Source organism: Tamandua tetradactyla, chromosome 1 (genome assembly GCF_023851605.1).
Source record: "Tamandua tetradactyla isolate mTamTet1 chromosome 1, mTamTet1.pri, whole genome shotgun sequence".
Classification (NCBI taxonomy): Eukaryota; Metazoa; Chordata; class Mammalia; order Pilosa; family Myrmecophagidae; genus Tamandua; species Tamandua tetradactyla.
The window spans coordinates 129,642,216-129,667,287 of record NC_135327.1 but is presented as its reverse complement, the minus strand read 5'-3'; the positions used below and the strand labels follow the sequence as shown (position 1 = coordinate 129,667,287).

The 25,072-nt window shown below is 35.2% G+C and overlaps 1 protein-coding gene and 1 pseudogene across 3 annotated transcripts in view; both read left to right on the top strand.

The window, feature by feature from the left end:
- CROT (carnitine O-octanoyltransferase) overlaps positions 1–25,072 on the top strand; it is a 58,364-nt gene that overhangs the window by 31,003 nt on the left and 2,289 nt on the right. The window contains exons 8-18 of one of the 3 annotated variants that reach the window (XM_077148615.1): positions 2,491–2,584; positions 2,711–2,836; positions 4,151–4,252; positions 8,847–8,930; positions 9,009–9,116; positions 9,344–9,474; positions 17,710–17,833; positions 18,800–18,878; positions 18,967–19,060; positions 19,185–19,304; positions 24,074–24,991. In XM_077148615.1, coding sequence (XP_077004730.1) covers positions 2,491–2,584; positions 2,711–2,836; positions 4,151–4,252; positions 8,847–8,930; positions 9,009–9,116; positions 9,344–9,474; positions 17,710–17,833; positions 18,800–18,878; positions 18,967–19,060; positions 19,185–19,304; positions 24,074–24,194 — 1,183 coding nt within the window. In that variant the 3' untranslated portion in view covers positions 24,195–24,991. The other 2 variants (XM_077148684.1, XM_077148762.1) reach the window with 2 other exon arrangements.
- LOC143679151 (ADP-ribosylation factor-like protein 5A pseudogene) lies at positions 10,246–12,751 on the top strand (annotated as a pseudogene).

Sequence of the window (25,072 nt, the reverse complement as noted above, 5' to 3'; positions counted from 1 at the left end):
GTTATTACCATAAAGGCAGTACTTACTTCAGCCATTTTGTCCCTTGGTTTTTATATGTAGTATCTTTTTTTTTTTTGTCTCTCTTTTCCTTTATTGCAACCTCCTTTTCTGTATAGCTGATCTTTTATGATATATCTGACTGGTTCCTTTCTCATTTCTGTTTTATGTATATTTAAAAAATATCTTCCTTATTTCTTTGTGGTTACCTTGGGGTTTATATCACACAATCTACATCTATAACTTACTAATTTGGAAAGATACCAATTTAGCTTCAATGGCATGCACTTTTTCTGCATTCCTATTCCTCTGCCCCTCTGTTTCCCCTCTTTATGTTGTTTTGTCTCACATTACCTCTTTTATTTTGCATGCCTATAATCAGGAAATATGCCTTTTTCTTGTTCAATTGTATTTTTACTCTTACAGAAGTTAAAGAGTAGAGTTCTATGTTGACAATACATTTATGCTTTTAGTTACCTTTACTGAAGATTTTCATTTCTTTACACTACTACAGTCCTCTCTCTCCTGTATTTTCCTTTCAGCCTGTAGAATTCCCTATAGTAATTCTTATAGGGTAGGTCTTTTGTTGATAAACACTCTCAGTTTGTGTTTATCTGTGGGTTTTTTAAACTCACTCCCATGTTTGAAGTACAGTTTTGCTGGATAAAGAATTTTTGGCTTGCAAAGTTTTTTTAAGAGGAGTGTTTTCTTTTCAAATCAGAGACCTTTCTAAAAAACTTAATTTGTAAGTCATTTGTAATGATTGAATACATTTTTACTGGACACTTTTCCTGTTTCTAACCTTAGGAAATCCAGAATAGTATGTGACAAAAATTATTTTTAAAATTTTTCTTTGACATCTGCTCCATTCCATTTTGTATTATGACTTCTTCATTTAACAATAAATGATATAAAAAAATTTTTGAATTGCATTTTTTTCTCTTTCAGTACGGTAAATATATCATACCATGGCCTTGTTATCTCCATGGTTTATGATGAGAAATCAGCACTCAGTCTTATTGAGGATTCCTTGTATGTGACAAATCACTTTTCTTTTGCTTGTTTCACAATTCTTTGTCTTTGGCCTTTGACATTCTAGATTAGTATGGGTCTTGGAGTTGGTGTATTAGGATTTATTCTGTTTGGAGTATGTTGCACTTCTTGGACATGTACAATTGTGTCTTTCGTAAGAGTTGGGAAATTTTTGGCCACTATTCCTTCACATATTCCTTCTCCACCTTTTTCTTCTCTTTTCCTCTGGGGCACCCATGATATATATGTTTGTATGCTTCATGCTGTCATTCAGATCTCTGAGATACTGCTCAATTTTTTCTGTTCTTTTCTTTATCTGTTCTTCTGATCATACGATTTTTTAAAAATATTTTTATTGGGGATATCTTCACACACATACAGTCCATCCAAAGTATACAATCATTGGCTCACAGTATTATCACATAGGTTATGTATTCATCACCATGATCATTTTTAGAACATTGCATCACTCCAGAAAAAGAGAAAAGAAAAAACTTAGACATCCCATACCCTTTAGCCTTCCTTCTCATCTGACTGTATGATATTGATTGTCCTGTCTTCTAGTTCTTTCTTCTGTCTGTTCAAATCTGTTGTTGTATTTTTAATCTCCGGTATTGTTCCTTTCATTCCCATAATTTCTGTTATGTTTGTTTTTAAACTTTCAAATTCTTCTTTATGTTTACACATTGTCTTCTTAATAGCCTTTAGTTCTATGTCCATATTTTCCTTCATCTCCTTGAATTGGTTTAGGAGATTTCTTTGAACTTCTTTGATTAGCTGTTTCAAATTCTGTGTTGAAAATTTATTTCTTTATGGAAGAACCCTGTTATTTAGATATAATCCCTACTGTATACTTAAAGATATACATGAAACTCATCAGACTGTGAGTATAGAATGTTAATGAGGGGGAGGTAGGTCATCTTTAGCTAATAGTCTTTAAAATATAGTGGTTATAAGTAACAAAGTGGCACACATGAAAATGTTTAAAACTGACATTGTGGTACTTCTATTTTTGGAGTAAAGCACTTAGGAGTACTGAATATAGAATAAGTTCTCTGGTTAAACATATATGCACATGGTTTTAGTTAGTTCAGTGTACATGGTACTTTTGAGATTGTTTGCCAGAATATTTTTTATGTTCTCCTTTGTAAGAGATATTTATCTGCATCATGTAAATATATGCAGAGCTTGAATGGATAAATTATATCAGCCAAACACCAAATTTATTTACTTAAATTAAGTTTTCAAGTATGTATTTCATGTTAATAAAACATAATCACTTTAGAAAAAAGATGTAATGTAGGAAACGAATCCATTGCTCTTGAGGTCATAATCCCCTTCTTTGGTTATCTATCAAAATATTTAAATACTGATCAGTGTTATGACTTATTAAAGGCCAAAGTAGCTACTGATCTTCCTATGCTCTTTTTGTATCCTCTCTTTCTTTAAATCTTCCTTAAGGCAATTGACATACATCCACCAGAAGTGCCATAGTGAACCTGATGGACCTGGGATTGCAGCGTTAACTAGTGAGGAGCGTACTCGATGGGCTAAGGTTATACTTTACGTTCTCCGTAATGGGCCTTTCCCATTAAGGGAAAAAAATTAAAATATTAAAAAAAATTTTTTGGTATATAGAATATCATTTGTAACATTTAATCATCATCTCCTTGCTCTTTAGGCACGAGAATATCTGATTGGTCTTGATCCAGAGAACTTGACGATTTTAGAAAAAATTCAGAGCAGTATACTGGTATATTCCTTAGAGGATAGCAGTCCACATACGACACCACAAGACTATTCTCAGGTACTTAACTGATTTGTTTTGTGCTATTTCTTCACGCTATTTCTTATGTATATTGAACATACGATTTTTTTTTCTTTTTTAACCATGTAGCTTCTTAAGACTCCTTCTTAGCTATGAAATATACATGTACCAAATTGAACCTTACACATAACTAATAATGCCTTCTATGTTCTTAAAGTATTGCTCAGGTATGTTTTCAGCTTTATTTAAAGACCTATGACTGTTGTTTTCATATCACATGTCAGTGTTTCCCAGCTTTATTTTCATTGACACGGACACCAGGGTGAATGTACGCTTCATGCCAAATGTGATATAAAAACCCACCCATAACCCAGGGCAGTGTGCCTTAGCACATTACTTAGGAAGTGCTGTCCTAAGAATTATATCACACTTATAAGTAATTTACTCTATCATTTGATTTTATTGAAAACCCTGAATTTCTTGAGCTTAAGGATAAATATGGCCTTACTTTATTACCGCTTCTCTTCCCTCTTGAATAATGTTAATGGGAAATGAATAAGGGAAAATAATTGAAGTGGTAATCATATTAGAAGTCTCACAGACTTTCAAAAATGATTAAATTATTTCATAATGCAGTCATCAATACTGATTTTTCCTCTTCTTTAGCTATATTTTTTTTAGTAGGAGAATCATCAAACTTTTTCCAAAGGAAGAATATTTTAATGCACTGTTCATCAAACTTTTTTGACTGCGATCCATACTTAGATTGAAACTGTAGTCTACTGTACACACATTTTCACTCAGACACACAGACACACACACACAAAACAAGTTTCACAAAACAATAATTACTTTTGCTTTTATTGTTTTACTTTTCTAGTATACTTTGGTGTTTCTGTTCTACTTTATTTCTTTTATAATTAATTCTGATTGTGATGCAGTAAATTGATTTCATGACCCTCTTATGGACTATGATCCACAGTTTACAAACAGGTTTAGTGGGATATGAGTTCTTGAGATACTTTCCTCCCAACTATATGTTAATGACTAAACTTCTCAAGGCCTTTTATACTATTCGAGTTGTAAAAACCTTGTCCTTTCAATTGTATGTTCACTAAACATCCATGAATATTGAACCAGCACTTTCTCCTCTGGTGGGATTTTCTTGAGGTTTTGAGAAATATCTGAAGCCGTGAACAGAATTATTATCTTTTGAATATAACTGTATTATCATTTTATTAAATTTAATATATGTGAAGGAAATATGAGAAGACGTGTATGTGTTTGATATAGATACATACAAATCAATGTTAAAACCATTTTAATTAGGGGAGAGATTTTGTTTTATTTTAGGTAACTGCAATGATGCTTACTGGAGATCCAACAGTACGCTGGGGTGACAAATCCTATAATTTGGTTTCCTTTTCTAATGGAGTATTTGGCTCTAGCTGTGATGTGAGTAAATTACAGTAGTTTTTTTCTTATAATTTTTTAGCTTAATTTAAACAGCTGTAAACCACAAATACTTATGCTGTGCTGTGGTAGTATAAGTAAACTGTTCTTTAGTTTTATAGCATTATAGTAAAACATTTAGTCATGAATTCTCGGTGAGCATAGGGTTTAGAACAAGATATTTCTATCTGTAGTAAGGCCAACAGTTTGATAAGTATCTGCAAAATATAATTGACGTACTTTTTTATTTAGCCTTAGCTCTTTACAATTCACTGTTACCTGCTTGCTGAGAAACACAACAACCTATTTTAAAATATATTGTATGGCATTATGTATACCATAATTTGGTCTATGTTCATAGAAGGAAGTGTATATGGATAGAGTTCTAGATTTCCTTAGTAATTAGGTAAATATTTTTCTAAAATGGCACATGATCTTTGGAACATTATTTACTTAGAATACAGATATTAACATTTTAATAATATATATATATATATTTTTTACCTTCTTCAAAACAAAACCAAAACTCTTTGTTCTCCTCTATTTTCCTCCCATGGTCTTCTTTACTAGCTCTGTCTTCCTTTTCACTTTCTGATAGATGTCTAGAAGGTTTATGAACGAAGAAAATTTAAAAAAGAATTAAGTTGGAGTTGAAACCATGCTGCAATCTCATTATAGCACTTTTCATAAAATACAAGTAGTATAAGGAAACCTGAGGTTGATTATTTTGTTTTGTTTTGTTGGCCTTCCTTCTAAAGTATATAGTGACTCCAAAATACCAAAAAGGCCTGCTACTTGATCTGGGTTCAGTAATTATATTAATCAGTATTTAGTTTTAAGTGATAGAAACCTAAATCAAATTGGCATTAGTATGAAAAGATCTTCATTGGCATAGGAGTTAAGCTACATTTGGGTGAGGCTGACTTGCAGTGTTCAAATGCTGTCATTAGAAATCTCTCTTCATTTTTTGGCGTTACTTTCCTCTGTTTGGCTTCACTTTTAGGTAGACGGAACTATGTGAATGTTAACCTGCAGTCTCCTACCTTCATAGCTCTCCTTGTAATTTAGTGTCCCCAGTGGAAATAGCCAGCTGCGTTTTTCCAGTACTTCCAGCAAAAGTCCAGGAAACAATGCTTTGTTCGTTCTGATTTGTGTAAGTCCTATGATTCCAGAAATCACTTACTCATCCTTTAATCTAGTGGGTGCAATCAATCTCATTCAAACCATGTGGGCTGAAAGGTAGGAGGTGGTGGTTGCTTAAATAATAAGCAGCTGTTATCCTAGGAGAAGGTGGATTTTTCTTTACCTTTGATTCCAATGCTGACAGAATATTTTTAGTTGTTGTTAAATTGCCTCAGTTTTCTTCTCTTTGGCTTCTTTGATTCTCCTCTATCTTCCTCAGTTTGGATTATGTCCTCACTATTCTCTAGAAACTTACCAGGTTGCTCACTGCCTCTTCTTAGGAAAATCCCAAGATTCTTTATTCCATTACTCTCTGACTTTTCTGCCACAGTTGGTTACCCTCCTCTTCATAAACTGACTTTAGTGTTTGTTTGAGTTTACCAGCTGCTAAGACATTAAATACCACTTAATGGGTTGGCGTAACAATAAGAATTTATTGGCCCATGGTTTTGAGGCTGTAAGTACAAATTTGAGGCATCAGCAAGATGATGGTTTCTCCCAAAAAAACTAATATTCCAGGACTGGCTGCCAGCAATCCTTGATCCTTGGCTTTTCTGTCACCTGGCAACACGTGGTGGCAATGTCTTGTTCTCTTCTGGGTTCCATTACGTTTCAGCTTCTGGCTGTTCCCTATGACTTCTTTTTCTGTGTCTAACTTCTTTTGCTTATAAGGACATCAGCCATATTTGATTTAAGGCTTATACCTTCATTCAGTGTGGGCATGCTTTAACTAATAATATCTTCAAATGCCCCAATAACAAATGGCTTCACACCTACAAGGCTAGAGCTTGGGGCACAAACATGCCTTTAGTGGACGACATGTTTCAATCCTCAGCAGTACTTGTCACACCTTTCCCCTTTTCTGCCTGCTCTTTCCCCTGGTTTAATAGTTTCTTTGACCATTCTTTTTTAGATGATTTGAAAATATACTTTACCAGCTTTATCTGTTCTCATTTTGAGAGTTGTATATCACTATATGGTTAAATTACTCAAACTGGATGTTATATGTTATTTAACAGCAGATATTACCAATAGAACTGTCTTTCTTTCCCTCTAAAAAATACCTTTCACTGCTTTGATTTTTATCAGTGGTGTCAACATCCTACTGTTAACTCAAATTCAGGACAAAAATAATTTTAATAATCTTTTCTATCTCTGAATAAAGGATATTGAGCTAATAATCCCAGCACAATTTACCTGCTTTCCTGTAGTGATTACATATGTGTAATGTATGTATCAACACCCATGTATTTATAAAATAAGTCTATTATCTCTATTATCTCTATTTGAAATTGCTTTATAAATTCCATGTGAGTTTCCCTTGTAATCTAAGATGATTTTAGAAAATGCAATTTAACCTAAGTAAAACATCATTAGTGGAGTATATATTCTATAAAGTAAGCTGTTTTTAATCCAAAGCCATGTTGCTGTTCTCTTCCATCAGTGTAGTTATAATTGAGAGTTGGCTGTGGGTGGTTAAATATGTACATCTGTGATAATGCTTATTAATTTCAATTCCCTCATTTTAAAATTGTTGAGGTCAGCTATTTGTCCTTTCTTTTGCAAGCTTTGTTACTGAGCTTTTTGTATGGCATATAGGAAGCCTGTATTGAACATTAGTTATTAGTAATTACAGCAGTTCCCTGATTATTACTGTGGGCCAGTTCCTATACTGAGCGTTGTATAAGCATTATAAATCATTGTTCATGGCAGCTGTACGAGGATAGTAGTATTAACCCCACTGGCAGACACAACAACTTATTAAATAGTTAAGTGATTTCCTCACTTTGCACAGTTAGGAATTGATGGAACTTGGATTCAGAACCAAAGCCCATATTCTTATACAGTATGTTATACATGTGGCCTGCAACTAAATTAAAAAAAAAATTGAAAGGGGAAAATTATGTGAATAAATAAAGCATTAGGAAAGCATTGGAATGATAAGGTTTCCTGAAATTCTTTTTGAAATTATTATTTTTCTACCATGGGGATGGATAGGTAGAAATATAAATCAAAGAGACTTATATCATTCAATCTTGCTTTTTCTTACTGGTTCCAGTGAAAGAGGTAGAGATGAATACTCTTGTCTTAAATAAAATACTATATGTGATAATGTTTATGAAATACTCAGTAATTTTAAAGAACTACACAGTTGTGAGATGGACTTAGAGATGGGTTTGCCATTGACCTGTAAGTGCTGTTATATGAGATAGAATGAACTGCTCAGATGCTTGTGTCCTGTCCACCCCTCCAGAGCCCTTCCTGCTGATGTGCTTGCTCCTTAGGTGGTAATAGTATGTTAAGCTTCTAGGCTTCTTTGGACCACAGTATCAGGCAGCAGAATTGTCCTGTTATGGTGTAAGACACCCTTACTTATTCCCTCTGAAACTGGATTCACTGGGCTTGGCCCTTATCTCAGGCCTTTCTTTCCTTCTCCAAGGCTAGCAATATTCCATTCAGTCCAAGAATAGCAACTTGGTTTAATAAAAAATGGTGGCTGTAATGTGGAGAAGGAACCATCTGATGTAATTGTTATCAAAGGAACATAGAGAAAAGAAGCCAAAATGAGTTTATCTTTCAAAATAAATAAGAAAATTCACTAGCTGCAATTCCTTTCTCTAGCTGTAGCCATCAGATCCCTTATACCCCAGCCTCTTTTTTTCACCTTTTTTAAATACTGAGAATAATTTCTCCCACATCTTGACAATATGCTATTTATATACACAGAAATTCCCGTGCTTGTTAATACTTACCTACTTCCCATACCTTTACCTAAAGAAGGTTATGCCAATTCTAAATGCCTTCAGAATGCATTAGCCTTCCATCCCATACTCCCAGAACACCTTGGCAAGGCCTACATATACCTACCTGTGTTGAGTTCCAGTACAAATGTCAGTTATTTTTTTTCTTTGTATGCTGTATGGAGGGGGTCACATTTCATTCTTTTTCCATGTGAATGTCCCCATATTGCAGTGCAAATTGTTGAATTTTTGTTTGGTTTGGTTTTTTTGTTTGTTTGGGAAGTGCATGGCCTGGGGATCGAACCCAAGTCTCCTGCATGTCCGGTGAGAATTCTACCACTGAACTGACCTTGCACCCCCAAAATATCAGTTAATTTTTGTAGATTGTTTATATCTGCTTTATGCCCCCCCCATTACCGCAAGAGTTGTAACTTGGTACTTCCAACTCATAATATTTATTCTTTTGCAGAAAATTCAATACAGCAGTTATTTATGTACTGTGTGAAATCTATATCTTTATAATTAGAAGGTTAGGCAATTAAGGATTTTAAGAATAAGAACATTTTCTGCATTTTATGATGTATAATCTTAAGGAATGGAGGGAAGTGGGAATAAGTGTATTGGGTCAAGTTTTGTCTTTATGTTAAGTCAAGTCTTGTTTATTTTTATTTTAGCATGCTCCTTTTGATGCAATGGTTATGGTAAATATTAGCTATTATGTTGATGAGAAGATTTTTGAGAATGAAGGAAGATGGAAGGTATGTTAAAATAAGTATTTCTTCCTTGTTTCCCTAATATTTTTAGATGTAATAGTTTTAAGTCTCCTCTATTTTTAGGGTTCAGAAAAGGTGCGGGATATACCCCTTCCAGAGGAACTTGTTTTCACCGTAGATGAGAAAGTATTAAATGACATCAGCCAAGCTAAAGTCCAGTTTTTCAAGCAGGTAGATTTTTTACTTTCTCTTTGATAGTAGTGTTTTCTCTTTTAATTATTATGTATAAAATTTTGGCTATCAGGCAAGCATGGCAGCATCAAATATTATTAAATTATAGCTTTAATACCTTTAATTCTTTATATATGATGGTTACTTTAATCCAGATGGTAATTTGGTTTTCTTTGGGGTATTCTTTTAAAGTAAATTTTCAGTTCTTATTTAATTCTTTTTGTTAGGCATCCGATCTGGAGATTGTGGTTTATGCCTTTACAGCTTTTGGTAAATACCTGACCAAGAAGAAGAAGCTTCATCCTGATACGTTTATTCAGCTTGCACTTCAGCTGGCCTATTATAGACTTCATAGACGGTGAGGACTACTCATCTTTCATTTTCAGAATCCTGAAGTCCAAGGGTATAGTTTTTCTGCAGTCATTCCATCCTAACTCCTCTTTGTAGTTTCTTTTCTCCAATTGTCACTGTCCTAATTTTGTGCTTCTATCAATGGTACGTGAGAGTTCTGATCTGTCCAGTTTTTTACCTTGCTTTTCATGACTTTGACACTTTTTTGTCATCACATACTTGTGTATTTATTGCCAAGATCATTGTTTTTTAACATTTGCATCTCTCAGCTTTGACACTTTTCAAGTGCATGGTCTCTTCTAAGAGAGGCTTGCCATTCTTTGGAATTCAGATCACTTTATTTTCTTATAATCTCATTTTTCTGATAGTTCATGAAAACCAGATTTTTTAGTTTCCAGCCTTTTTTCATTGTTAGGTTAGAAGAGGTAGTCTGTTGTGACATTTTACATATTAAGCAGAAGTGGAAGCCTCTGGATCTTGCTTTTTTACCCAGTCTGACAATATTTGTCATTAACTTGGATTGTTTAGATCATTTATGTTTACTCTGGGTTTCAGTCCACTGTCTTGCTATTTTCTCTTTATCTTATCTGTTTCTTGTTCCTTCTTTCTTTTGCATTTAGAGTAGGTTTTTTAATTGTTCCATTTTATCTCCACTATCAGCTGTTTCTTTTTTATAAATTTTAGTAGTTGTGCTAGGGTTTGCAACATACGTCTTTAACTTTTCACAATCTACTTCAAATAATACTTTCCATTTCACATATAAGAACCTTAAAACAGAATGTTTGGCAAGTAGTACAGTGGCCTGCCACGTACGTTGCAGACAATGTGGCTGTGATGTCTGCAAGCCAGGCAAATACAGCAGTGGCGGCAGTAGGGCAGGGTAGCTTGGTTTCAGTCTCCCTCCAGTTCCGCAGAAGCAGGCCAGTGCCAAGGGCAGGAGCAGCAGCTGCAGAGGTGGAGGCTCTAGCTTCCTGGGGGAAGCCAGGCAGCTTGGGTGGCTGGAGGAGGCATCCACTGCCCAAGAACGCGAATTCTTTTTAGACAATAAGGAAACTGTTATTCACCAGGAGCAAAATGTTATCATTGTTGGACTGGATAATGCAGAGAAAACTACCATCCTTTATCAATTTTCTGTATACCTGTATCCCTTACAATGGGAAGTAATGTAGACGACATAGTCATTAAGAATGTATGTTTCCTAATGTGAAATATTGGTGGCCAAGAATCTCTTCATTCTTCCCGGAACACATTCTATACTAACACTGAGTTTGCAGTAGTTGTCGTGGACAGTATAGACAAAGAAAGAATTTCTGTAACTAGAGAAGAACAGTATATAAAATGGTAGCACATGAGGACCTAAGAAAAGCTGGATTGTTAATTTTTGCTAATAAACACAATGTTAAAGAATGTATGACTGTAGCAGAAATTTCCCAGTTTTTGAAACTGACTTCTATTAAACATCCCCAATGGCGTAGCCAGGCATGCTGCACTTACAGGTGAAGGATTGTACCAAGGACGTGAATGGATAATGTCATGATTTGAAATCAGATGATCTCTGCCTTCCTCTTCTCATAGACTTTGTATAAATGAAGTGTTGGACTTTTCCTGAAATCTGCAAAAATTAATCATTTAAATACTGTTTTGGTTTGCTAAAGCTGCCAGAATGCAATATACCAGAGATGGGTTGGCTTTTATCAAGGAGATTTATTAAGTTACAAGTTACAATTCTAAGGTCATGAAAATATCCAAATTAAGTCACCAACAAGAGGATACCTTCTCTCAAGAAAGGCTGATTACATCCGGGGTCTCTTTGTCTGCTGTCCTTCTCTCCTGGCTTCTGGGTTCAAGCAGCTCTCTCAGCTCCTTCCTCATCTCCAGACATCTATGTCTCTTGGTTTCATCTTTCTGCCTTCTGTGCTGGCTCTCTTGAAGGACTCCAGTAAGTGGATTACAAACCACCTGGAATGGGCAGGGACACATCTCCATGGGAAGAACCTAATCAAAATGTCCCATCCAATGATAGGTGTGCCCCCAAAAGACTGGATTAGGAGAACATGGCTTTTGTGGGGTACATAACAGTTTCAAAACAGCATAGATATATTTATAATAAACTGATTTAAACTTTTTCTACACAAAATAAAATTAAGACCATTTTTTTGAAAATAAAGATGAAGTCTTATCATCCAATTTGCTTTCTCATTAGTTCCTTCCAGAGTAAAATCTTAAAGCTATGACTGACATTTTTCTTAGAATGAGCCCTCTCAGGATATTGGGTAGCCTGTGGTAAGTATAAAGAGAGAGGAAAACATTGTTAACTTTAAGAGCTTTATTATGAGTTTAAACCTCCCTAGTTGAGTATTTTCTCTTCTTGTTCTATTAAGTCAAAATACAATTAAGCACAGATTTTCAGTTCCCAATATTTTAATGTGTAGTGTTACTTTTTGAAAAGCATTTTGCATAAGGCTGTGTATGTATTGTATATGTGCCTCAAGTTCAAGCTAATGGCTTTGATTTATGTTCTAAAGGAAAGTAACATAGGGCAGGCAATGGTGACTTATTGGCAGAGTTCTCACCTGCCATGCCGGAGATCCTGGTTCAATTCCTGGAGCCTGCCCATGCAAAAAATATAAAAAATAACACAAAAGTTAACTTATCCTTAATTATAACCATATGTAATGAATACTGGCATTGGTGTTAAGTGCCATTTTGTGCTTTTCCCCTTAGGTTTTCTGTGTTGTACTAACTAACCTCTAAGTCATTGAGCTGTTCTTAAAAAAAGAAAGGAAAAATTTAATGTTGTACACTCAGAAATGTGTTGCAACTGAATGGAACTTAAATCAGATTCTTGACTTAAGTATAACTAATGGGCAGTCTTACACAGAAATATTATTTTTTAATATTATTAACACTTCATCATATCATTCCTGTATAGGTGTTTATGCCATTGATATTACTGAATAAATCATTGATCCGCTAATCAAAAAAAAGAGACAAAATGTTTGTATTTCCCTTCTCCCATTCTTTGTGCTGTTGCCTTACATTATACTTCTACATATATTATAAAACCCCCAATACATTGTTATTTGTGCCTTAATCAGCTAATCATCCTTTAAAGAGGTCTTAAAAATAAGAAAAGCCTATGTTGTATTTACCATTTTGAATGCCCCTCATTCCTTTGTTGAAAGCCACATTTCTTCTACCGAGTATCATTTGCCTTCACCCTGGAAGTCTTCCTTTAACATTTCTTATGGTACATGTCTGCTACTGATGAATTCATTCATTTTTTGTATGTTTGAAAAGGTCTTTATATGACCTTTCTATGACTTCTATAACCTTTTGAAATATATTTTTGCTGGATATAGAATTCTAGATTGACAGCGTTTTCTTTCAGGATTAAAGATGGTGCTTATAAGATTTTCTCTTTGACTCGGTTTTATCGTGCTGTACATAGGTGTGGTTTTCTTTGTACTTATCATGCTCGAGTTTTCCTTTTCATGCTTCAGTGAGGATATATTTTTTACTGACCTGTTTTGTAGACTAGTGCTTCTTAAATTTTAATATGCTTGCACATTACCTGAGTAGCAGAGAGCATGTCTTCAGCACTATTGATAAACAGTGTCTAATCTGTTGCTTGACATAGCTGAGTATTTTAGAATTCATTTGATTCTTTTTTGTAAACTTCAGTTCTCTGATGAAATTCTCCATTTATTTATTAACATTTTAATCACAGCTATTTTTAACCCTGAGTCTGATAACGCCAACATCTAGATTACTTATCTGTCCATTTCTGTTTCTTTTCCTCTTGATCTGGTCTTTAATATGCCTGTTAAGTTTTGACTGCTGAATATTGTTTAAGAAAGACTATAGAACAGCACTATCTAATAGAATTTTTTTTATCTAATAGAAGTTTCATCATACAAATGTGTACCACATAATGTAATTTTAAATTTTCTAGTAGCCATATTAAAAAAGAGGTTAAATTAATTTAATAATATAATTTAATCCAATATATCAAAATATTATCTCAACATATAGCAAATGTAAAAATATTGAGATATTTTCCTTTTTTTTTCATAGTAAAGCTTCAAAATTTGGTGTCTGTTTTATGCTCACAGGGCATCTCAACTTAGGCTAGCAATATTTCACATGCTTAATAGCCACATATGACCAGAGGCTACCATATTGTTAGTGGAGTTGTACAGACTCTATTTCAGTGGTTTTCAACTGAGGGTGATTTTATCCTCTAAGGGGCATTTGGCAATGTCTGGGGACATTTTTGGTAGTTATAATTTGAAGGGAATGCTGATGCTATCTAGTGGATAGAGGTCGGGATTGTTGTTAAGCATCCTACAATGTATAGTCTCTTCTATAACCAAAAAATTATTTAGTCCAAAATGTCAGTAGTGCTGATATCAACAAACCTTGCTCTGCATAATGTTATTTTCTTTCAAAAGAAAATTTGTTTTAACTTCTGGCAGGCAGAATGGAGTAACTAGCATTAATCCTATTGAAGATGGTGCTGATTCTAGGCTGGACTGCATTCTTTGGTCTTATGTCTTTGTTTTCCTTTTCTCCTAGTGTGAAGTTTTAGAGTGTTTATCAGGGCCTGTCTACCTTAATAGGCCCTAAACTCTTTTTTTTTTTTTTTTTTTTTTTTTTTAAAGGAAAGACAGAGAGAAGGAAGGAAGGAAGAAAGGGAAACATCTTTAAACATTTTCTTGTTTTTATTGTATTCTGTTTCTCCGTATTTGTTACATGGGCTGGGGCCGGGAATCGAACCGAGGTCCTCCGGCATAGCAGGCAAGCACTTTGCCCGCTGAGCCACCGCGGCCCGCCAAAACTCTTAATTTTTATCTCCCTACCACCATGAGACTGCTGATTGCTTCAGTCATCTTTTGAGCTTCTAAGCTACCTCTCCTTGATTTCTCTGCCTTTCAGCCTACGCTACTAACCAGTTCAGTAAATGCCTCAAGGGAAGAGAGGCTCAGGCTTCCCACTGTATCTGAGATCTTAGCCTCTCAAGTCCTGGCTGCCCTCACTGCTAACTTTTGTTTCACCAGCCTTGTGAAACTTTTGAAAATCTTGCCAACATTTTTTTTTTCCTCTTAACAGTAATTTTCTGCTCATCTTCTCAGCTTTTGGCACATACTTCTTATGACTCAGCATAGTCCTTGAAGGGAAAAGCGACATGAAATGTTGCTTCATGCCAAGAGTTTTCTCTCCAGAGCTTGTCCTTCACCCGTTTACCTTGACTATTCTACAAAACCTTCAAATGGATTTTTTTTTAAAATTCAGTTTTCTTACTGCTTTTAGCAGTAGAGTTAGCTTTGTAAAAGCTAGCCCACCAGAGCTGGCATTGGAAGTTTTTTAATAGCTTTTTTTCTTTTTTTAACAGAAAATATGTTCAAATTAGTTTCCAGATAAGGTTAACCAGCTGCATTTGGTTATTTTAAGTCTTTTTTTAACTGTAAGAATCCTTCCTCTACCTTTTTCTTCTTACATTTTATTTGGAAGAAATTGGGTCATATATCCTACAGAATGTTTTCTGAATTCTAAATTTTGCTGATTGTATTCCCCCATGGTGTTTAACATGTTCTTTTGGTTCTGTATTTCCTTTAAACTGATAGTTAGATCTAGAGACTTATTCAGAATCAGTTCTATTTTTATTATATTTTGCAATAGTAAATCAAATAGATAATGCTATTTATTGCCTGTTGCATCTCATTAAGATTGAGAGTGGGTTCAGTTTTCAGCTAAATTCATCCATTTTAAAGTTTTCTTCAAGAGTTGTTTTATCTAATGGTTTAAATAGCTAATGATGATCATTAGACGTTGCAAAGTAGTAATAGTCTATCATTCATTCCTACTGCTTTTATTTTTAATGTTTTTTTTAAAAAGTGTTATTTTGGTAGTTTTATTTTATTTATATTTTCTCGTTCACACTTAAAAAGGATACCATAGGGGAGATAGCCTTAGAGAAACACTTAATGAAAGAGGTGTGCTAACTCTTAGTCCCCATTCATTCAGACCCTTTTCTCTTATTTCATTTAGTCTCTTTAACTCTAAATTCCAGCCACCAGGAAAGTAAAAGTTTTACACCTAAAATTGTTATATTATTCTCCAACCACAGAAGACATTATTAGGGTAACTTCTTAAATAATGCTTCTACTTAATTCGGCAGTCATCTGTGTTCTGTATGAAGGAATCAAAGGCCAGGGATTCTGTATTATTTATCTGTTGCTATGTAACAAATTATCCCAAAACTTAGTGACTTAAAACAACACGTATTTATTATCTCACAATTTCTGTGGGTTGGGAATTCAGGTGTGACTTAACTGAGTATCTCTGGCTTAAGATCTGTTACGAAGTTGCTGTCAGGGTATCAGCCAGGCCTGTGTTCTCATCTGAAAGCTCTCCTAAAGGAAGGGTCTTCATCCAAACTCACCTGCATGGTTGTTGGCCAGATTCACTTGCTTGTGGGCTGTTGGCCAGAAACCTCCCTCAGTTTCTTGCCATGTGGGACCCTCCATAAGTTAACTCCCAACATGCCAGAGAGCTTCCCTCAGATCAAGGAAGTGAGAGCTCAAGGGAGAGCCTGTGTAACCCAGTCCTTTGTTTGTAAGGGTTAATTTTGTCACCTAGAGCTCATCTCCTCTTCTGTGGCCAGCCCAAAGGCCATTGTTGGAAGCATCATTTGCAGTAACCCTTACTGAGATGACGTCCCTCCCCCTAGATACCAAGGCTGAGGTGACACTAGCTCTTTCAAGAGCGTTTACCAAGCAGCTGGGTTTGCAGGTCTTCTCAGGTTCTGAGGTGACCTGCCTGCTCTTACCAGTTGGGCAAGGAGTGGGGTAAATTGCTGAAGTTGGTGACTGCTCCAAGTGGTGTGTGTGCTGCTAGACTCATTTGGTTCTAGGAATGCTTTCCCCTTTGCCATCATTTCTTCCTCTCTAGCCTGCATTGCTCAACCATAAACCCAGGTTACAGGTCAGTGGAAAGGAAGGGGCAGTTGTCCTATCACTATTTGTGGTGGTCTTGGGATAAAGTCCTCATTCTAGTCAGTGGGGTGGTGACCCAGAGCCACCTCTGAGATTTGTACCCCTGGGTGCTTTAGTATGGAAGCATAACCCACCAACACTTCCAACCACGATCCTCCCACAGGCCAAGGGAAAAGAGATGCTAGCGCTTGGTTTAAAGGTACTCACAGACTGACATGCCCAGTACAGAGAAGAACTAGGAAAGGAATGATGTTTTGCACCTTACTGAAAAGAAAAATTTTAAGCACATACATAGTTAAGAGCTTTTATTGTGACAGAACTTTTTTCCATATGTGTGCATACTGTCCGTAATTCCAGTGTAAAATATTGTACTTGCACTAGCTTTTTTTGGGGGGGGGGATGGGGGGGGTGCATGGTCCAGGAATCGAACCCAGGTCTCCCGCATGAAAGGTGAGCATTCTACCACTGAACCACCATGCCACCCTGCCCTAGCTTTTTAAAGACAAATATTTTAAAAAATGGAAGAACTCATATTTTATTTTCTAATCATGGTGTGTCAATTTGTAGGATACACTCGAGTCTGTTTATTGAATTTTATGGTCCCTTTGTTTGATGGTGCTTGCAGGTTTTCTAGGTAGAAATTATTTCATTATAATAAAACAATGTTTGATTCAGAATTTGAACAAAATTGATTTAAATAAATTGTCTGTATACCCATAAAAGTTTATTGTTTCAGTATACTCATACTAAAAAATAAATAAATAATTTTGTTACCTAATTGGTAACCTAATCCCAGAAGTAATACCACATCGCTTTGCCATATTCTTTTCATTGAAAGTGAGGCACTAGTCCGGCCCACACTCAAAGGGAGAGGATCGCACAAAGCCAAAAATACCAGAAGGCACAGATCGCTGGAGGCTGGCTTAGAGGCTGCTTTCTGCAGTGCTGGTCAAGTCTGTAACCTAGCAGCCCGACACCTTCAAAACAGCTCATGTTATAGTAGTTATATGTTGTACTAGTCTACCAGAATATTTTTGTTGTAAATAGACTCTTTGGTACTCAGTCTGTGTTGTAGGGCTTAGTCTCTAACGAAAACCAACTTTATTGGGTCAACTGTTTTTGATGACACCAGAGCATTTATCAGACATCTGATCTTTTCTAATGGCTTGAAGACTTAAGACAGGGCTTTTTTTTTTTTATTACTGTCTCATGACGCACATACTTACTTGAATTTTTTCTTTTAGCCCTGGTTGCTGTTATGAAACAGCTATGACGCGATATTTTTATCATGGCCGTACAGAGACGGTACGATCGTGCACCGTGGAAGCCATCAGCTGGTGCCAGTCCATGCAGGATCCTTCTGCTGGTGTGAGTGCGTGAAAAGGAAAATAAACAAACTGCAAGATTTGTTTAATTGTTCTAAAGGAGCCTTGACTTTGAGTAACTAACTTCTTTTCTTCAGTTCCCCTGGATTATTAAAATACTTTCAGATGTTTTTTTCCCCTGAAGTTTTCAAAGCATTTGTTCATTTGTCAGTGAAGAATATACTTGGATAGAATAAGAAACAGAGAAGACCAGGGGGTTAATGAGAGTCCATTCTCCTGGTACTGTGGAAAGGGCCTCTCCGTGGCTTTGGAGGGCATTTCTTCACTTGGGATTTGAGAGAAAGCCCAGTTAAGCCATTTCCTAGTAAGAGTGCCTTCAGTATATTATTTCAGTACTACCAGTTTCCTTTAGAACACCAGTAAGGTACAGGCTCTGCCAACATGCCTTTAAAGAAGGAAGCTTTTCTTCATTTGGCTAAATATTTTTGAAATTACAGATAGATTCCCATTTTTCGTTTGAGAATCAGAACAGTTTTCTATAGTTTTGTTTTGTACTTTTTTTTGGGAGAAGCAATTAGACAATAGGGTATTCTCTTCTCATTGCTATTGTTTGTTTCTTTAGTTTTGATGTGCAGAGTATGTGCATGTTAATTTATTTTAATTTTGCAAAACTGCTTCATTGTCATTTTTGTTCAGTTATGTTTTAGTTTTGAAATCACAGTCCCCATCACCAGCAGTAACGTTATACTTGCTGACATTGCTTCAGTGCCGCCCACAGGTTTCTATTCTCCTGTTCTAGGAAGGAAATAATCAGAGAGCAAGGCCTGTAGGAAAGAAAAGGCGGTAGTGGAAGAAAGGCAAATACACAGAAGCATGTGCCACAGGGTCTTTCTAGAGCCCTTCTCTGCCACCTGCCCTCCCCACCCCCAGTTACCTGTATTTTCAGTTTTTTTGGCTTGTTTTGTTGTACAGTCTCTTATTGAAGTGTCTCTGATTTTTGTCATCACAGTTACTTGAACGGAAACAAAAGATGTTACAAGCTTTTGCAAAGCACAATAAAATGATGAAAGACTGTTCAACTGGAAAAGGTACTTAGATTTTAATTACTCTCATTTTTTTAAGAAAATTTCATGTGGAAAAATGTTTTCTAATTTTATATTTGGAATTTCATGGCAGGATTTGACCGTCACCTTTTAGGTCTCTTACTCATAGCAAAGGAGGAAGGTTTCCCTGTTCCAGAACTTTTTACAGACCCACTTTTTTCCAGAAGGTAATACAGTGATGTGTTTTATAATTTCATTAGTGAGTTTCTTTTTGCCTGAATGTTAAAAGCTCTTCAGAAACATGATTAGCGTCTGGGCATCTCGTAAAATATACTTTCTTGTGTTAAACAGTGGAGGAGGTGGAAATTTTGTTCTCTCAACAAGTCTGGTTGGTTATTTTCGAGTCCAGGGAGTGGTGGTTCCCATGGTACACAATGGATATGGGGTTTTCTACCACATCAGAGATGACAGGTGAGGCTGCTTTTTAAAATTCTCACTGTACTGTGGACTGAGAAAGCTATCACTTCTGTTGTTGGAATCTCTTCCTTACACTGTGATTCTGATTCAGTTATCATGTTACTTGCTTCCAGACCACAAATGTGTATTTATGCTTTTCTGTTCTGCTTCCTACAGTGAGATGCTTTTCAAATTAGTCCCTGAGGTGCTTTTGTGCAGAACAGTGTTTGAGGTTGACTCACTCATCATATCCTCCTTCTCAAAGTCGGTACACATTTTAACACATTTGATTTACCTAAGGTATTTTATGGTAGGTTCAGATAGAATTTGACTTTCTGTAATTATTTGGTGGTTCACGAAGTCCAGACAATGCCAAGACCAAAATAAATAAATAAATAAAAAGACTAGGTAAATCAGTTTATACTAAAAAAAAAAAAAGAAAAAAAAATTTAACAATTAGATATAAGATAAATTTCATTTGGGTTATGTGAAGTTTGACTTAAGTGTGTGGAACAAGTGAGAAAAAAAAGATTAAAATCTGGTAGGGAAAAGGTATAGAAGGCTTTGTAAAAAATAATGTGCCTATATTTTGTACTATGAGGACATACGGAATGTGAAAAAATTGGGATAATATGACATATTTCAGTTTATAATATGCCATTTTATACTTTTCCTTTTTTGAAGAGTTTACTGGCAGGGTTATTTTTCAAAATTTTATGTGTTTCAATGTCAAGTATGGTTTGTGCACAGTCAGTTATACCAGTGATACTTGTTATTTTTTCCATTAAAAAAGGTCAGAGAGGGCGGGCCGCGGTGGCTCAGCGGGCAAAGTGCTTGCCTGCTATGCCGGAGGACCTCGGTTCGATTCCCGGCCCCAGCCCATGTAACAAAAACGGAGAAACAGAATACAATAAAACAAGAAAATGTTTAAAGATGTTTCCCTTTCTTCCTTCCTTCCTTCCTTCTATCCTTCCTTCCTTCTCTCTGTCTTTCCTTTAAAAAAAAAAAAAAAAAAAAAAAAAAAAGGTCAGAGATCCAAAATCATCATCGTCATATATGGAGAGTAAGCAAGCATTCTGTCATATCCTGACAGGCAGTGGATCCTGTGTTGCATGCAATGATAAGAGTTAAGGCCGCATAAACCTCAGTTCTCTGACTTGTAGAAAAACAGTATTTCTAATAATCTTGGGGCAGAACTTGCCTTAATCAATTCAGGAAAGATTTAGTGAGTACTTATACTGTGCCAGATATTGTTCTACATGCTGATTGCACAAGACAAACAAGATCTCTTTTCCTGTAGATTTTATTTTCTACTTGGAAAAGAGAGACAAAAGCAAACAAATAAGCAAGGTAATTTCACATATTGTGAATGCTGTGAGGAAATAAACATGTTAATGCAGTATTAGAGACTAACTGTTAGGGATATACACTGCATTATATAGCATGACCAGAGAGGGTCTCTATGAAGTGACAACTAAGCTGAGATCATAAGTGTGAAAAGGAATTAGCCATAAGAATAGCAAAGGACATAGCTCTCCAGAATTTGACATTTGCTTTCCATCTCCAATTCTCCTACCCCAAGCCAAGCCATCATCTTCTACCACTTAGGCTATTACAGAAGGTTTCTATGTGGTCTTTTTGCTGCCATTTTTCCTCCCTACAGACTAGTCTTTACACAGCAGCCATGGTGATCCTTTTAAAAATGTAACTCATGTTACACACATCTCTACTCAGAACCCTCTGTGGACTTCCATCTCATTCATAGTAAAATCCAAACTTCTTCTGTGAGTCCTCACATGATCTAGCTCTCAGTCGCCTCTTTGACTTTATATCCTCACACTCTCCTGCTATTTACTCTACTCTAGCATAGTAGCCTTGTTGTTCGTGGAGCTTGCCAAGCAAGCTTCCTTTTCAAGGCGTTTGCAGTTATAATTTCCTCTACCTTATACCCTCTTCCTTGAGATACATACAGGAATCACTCCCTTACTTCATGCAGATCTTTGCTCAAATATCATCTCACCTGAGAGGCTTTCCCTACTTCCCTCCCTGCCCCCTTTACCCCCCATGCTGCTTTTCCTTTATGCAGTTATAACTACCCAATATGTACATATCTGTGTGTGTCCTATTAATCTTCCCTCCCTAGAACAAGTTCTACAAGAACAGGGTCTTTGATTTGTTTATTGTGGCATCCTAGCACTGAAGCAATGCCTTATTAATGTTTTGTACTCTATAAATATTTTTAGAACAACTTTGTTGAACATAAGTATAAACATGTGGGGGGTGGGAACAAAGTTGGCACTTACAAGGAACAGAAAGAGACGATGTGGCTCTGACTTAGCATTTGAGGAGAAGGGTGGTAGAAGACGTTGAAAAGGTGGGTAGGTACTAGTTTTGCAGTACTGTGTTCTCAACCCTGAATGTACATTAATATCTCCTGAGGCCTTTAAAAAATAATACTTCTGGAGACAGATTCCATTTGTAGTGGTCCACTGATGTACACACAGCCTTCTAACATAATAAGCGGTTTGTGTGCTCTCCAAAGAATAATGGGAAGTGTTTTAGGAGTTTAAAACATGGGAGCAATGTGTTTTTATTTACATGTGAAAAGGGTCACTGCCTACCATATGGAGTATAAATTGGGTGCAGGACAGTGAGATGAGGTGAGATAAAATTAGTTAGGAAGCAAGAATGTTCATGATTTGAACACTGAAGGTGGAAAAAAGTGGATGGATTTGAGTTATATTTTGAAGGTAGAATTTAAAGGACTTCCTGATGGATTGCTGATCTGATGGTGGCATTTACTGAGATGGAGAAAACTGGGGGAGAAACAGGTTTGAGGCATGTTAGTGTGGAATAAAAAATTTTGTTTTGTGTATATTGGTTTTGAGATTCCTGCTAATATAGGGGTTTATTTTATTTATATACAAGAGAATATGTCTGTAAGCAGCTGGATATATGAGTATAAAGCTTAGAAAAAGGTCACAGCTAGAGGTATAAATTTATGAGTCATCACTATGAAAAAAACAAGATAGTTTTCAAATGAAATACATGGAAATTGTGTGGAATTATTTTTCATTCATTGTTAAACTTGTAAATTGTGTGACTTAAAGAAAATTGGTTTATTTTATTTTTAAAATAACGTTTTATTTTAAATATACCACACGCTTGTAAGAAATTGGGAAATATGGAGAAATATAAAGAATAATATTATCTTCATTTCCATTACAATGCACAAGACTTACTGTATGATATTTCCAAACTATAATGAATATAGGTCTTACATGTGTATAACTTTTACAAATTTGGATCATATTGTCAATATTTTTGTGCCCTTTTTGTGAATTCCATTCTCAATATTATTTCAAGCAGTTCCCATTGCCATTAAATATGCCTTGAGATATTTTAATGGTTGAATAATGTCCGGTCTTGCAGATTTCTATAATTTATCTAACCAGTTCCCTATTATTTCCAGTTTTTCTATCATTAAAAACAATGTATAATGTTATAATAGATCCTTCCTCACTTCATCACACTGTTGTCAACTCTAGGTATTTTCATGAAAAATTCTTTACCAATTTGATAGGCAAAAATTACAACATAATTTGAGTTCTGCTTATTTATGAAATGATATATTTTTTCTCTGTTTATTGGCATCTGTTTCTTTTATGTATTGTCTGTATGTGTAGGAAAGATTTTTTTTTAATTGAGTAAGATAAATGAACCTTTGAAAAATTTAGCATGGAATTGTTAATCTCTGGAAAGAAACATATTTAGATGTTGCTAAATATTTGAGAATTACTTGCACAGAGTGGCTGGAAAATGACTCAAGTGATCATGAATCACTAGCTGTAAACACGGCAGTACTTCCTGTAGATGCCTGTATATCTCAGCTAATCCATTGAAATCCAGTGTTTGAAATCCATTCAAACATTGATTTCATCACTATGTACTAGGCCAGGTCATATTTTTACCTTATTCTGCTTGATACAAAACATGTTTGACAACATAATTTATTATCTTTTTAAGTGAGGCGAAAATGGAATGGTTGTCCTTAAGTTTTAAATTGTACAACACCATGATTTTAATTTGTGCTTAATGCATGTTTGCTATAGAAAATTTTGAATACATGGAATGGGGAAGGCTTGCTCCAATACAGTTAGTAGTTCAGTTTTTCTCTGAGAATATCAGAAACCAGCCTTCTTTCCTGTTTTCTTCCGCTTCCTGGGACCACTTTATCACTTGCCTGTGTGGATTTCTTTATTAAGGGAATCTAAGAGGAGAAGTGGAAAGCATGACTTGGTCCCAAAAGTGTTTCTTTCCTTGTCTCATCTAGAAACAGATTTTCCCTCTTTTCTTATCCTTTCTTCTCTATTTTAATTCTTTATTCATACTCTTCAAGTGCTATACCCTTCTTTAAAAATAGTTCGTTTCATTGAAAAATTAATATTCCAACTCATTTCATTTAGATCACTTTAGGAAGGTCTTAATTTTCTTCCCCCTTAATATAATAAGACCTTACTCCAGAGCACTCTTGAGCTCTGGCTAGTTTTTTGTTCCTTTTTGTTCTTAGGCTCTAGTTATTTAGTAAATTATGTATTTCCTAGTATTATACGTAAATCTAGATTTACCTTCAATTGTGGTCAGGTTGCATTTGCCTAATATCAGCAAGAATTAACATTTCATATGAGAACATACAGATCGATTATTCACCATTACTGTTTGGAGCATTTTTGTATTGTGATTTCTGTGTAGTTATTTAATCATTTATTTTTTGTGCTTCACAGGTTTGTTGTGGCTTGTTCAGCCTGGAAATCATGTCCAGAGACTGATGCAGAAAAGCTAGTTCAGCTGATTTTTTGTGCTTTCTGTGATATGATGCAGCTGATGAACACTGCTGCACTTTAGAGACTAATCATTTATTAAGCACTTACCAAAATATCTAATTAAATTGGATGTTGAGAAGGAATGTTGACTTGAAAGAAACTTGTTAAATGTTTCATAGAAATTATAAGAATCATGCTTTCTAATATATTCTGCCATAGAAGGCAGCATCAATTTAAATTATGAAACAGTGAATCTAGAACTATGCAATGTTTAAGATAAACCTCAACAATGCACAACTACAAATTTCAACAATGCAATCTAACTCTAATTTTTAAATATTTTTTTGTTTTGTTTTAATTTTTAAATATTTTTTATATTACCTATGTAGATTATAAATCCTATCTCTAAATATCATTGTAGAGTACATCTCTTAAGCACTTTAACGTTTTCTAGTTGCCAAAGGGTATAAAATACATGATTGGATGTTGGTTTCTCTGAAATCAGTGTTGTCCACATTCACCACAGGGATACAAGTCCATTGTGTGTGATGAAAGCCATTACTACCATTTAATGGTCATCTAAAATATAGCATTTCTGTTGAACAGACAGAAAAATTAGGTTGTATTAGGGAAGTTTATACTTCCTGACACACATACACACACATACACAACCCTAACAAAATTTATGGCATAGTGATGTTGTAATTAGCTTTGTAAATGTAAAGATAAAACATTTGTATTTAAAATTAATTGTTTTAGTGACTTTTAAAGGGTTAAATTTTGAATCATAGTTTCAGGAATTTATAATTTGTTTTTTTCTCCTTTCTGTTCAATTTTGTAGTTCCTGCTCTCAGAAAATAAAACTCCTAGATTCATATAGCTGCTTGTCTTGTGTTTGAATAAGTGATTCATTCCTATTTAACTTTATTCTTTTTAATTTCAGTTATCTATTACTGTGTA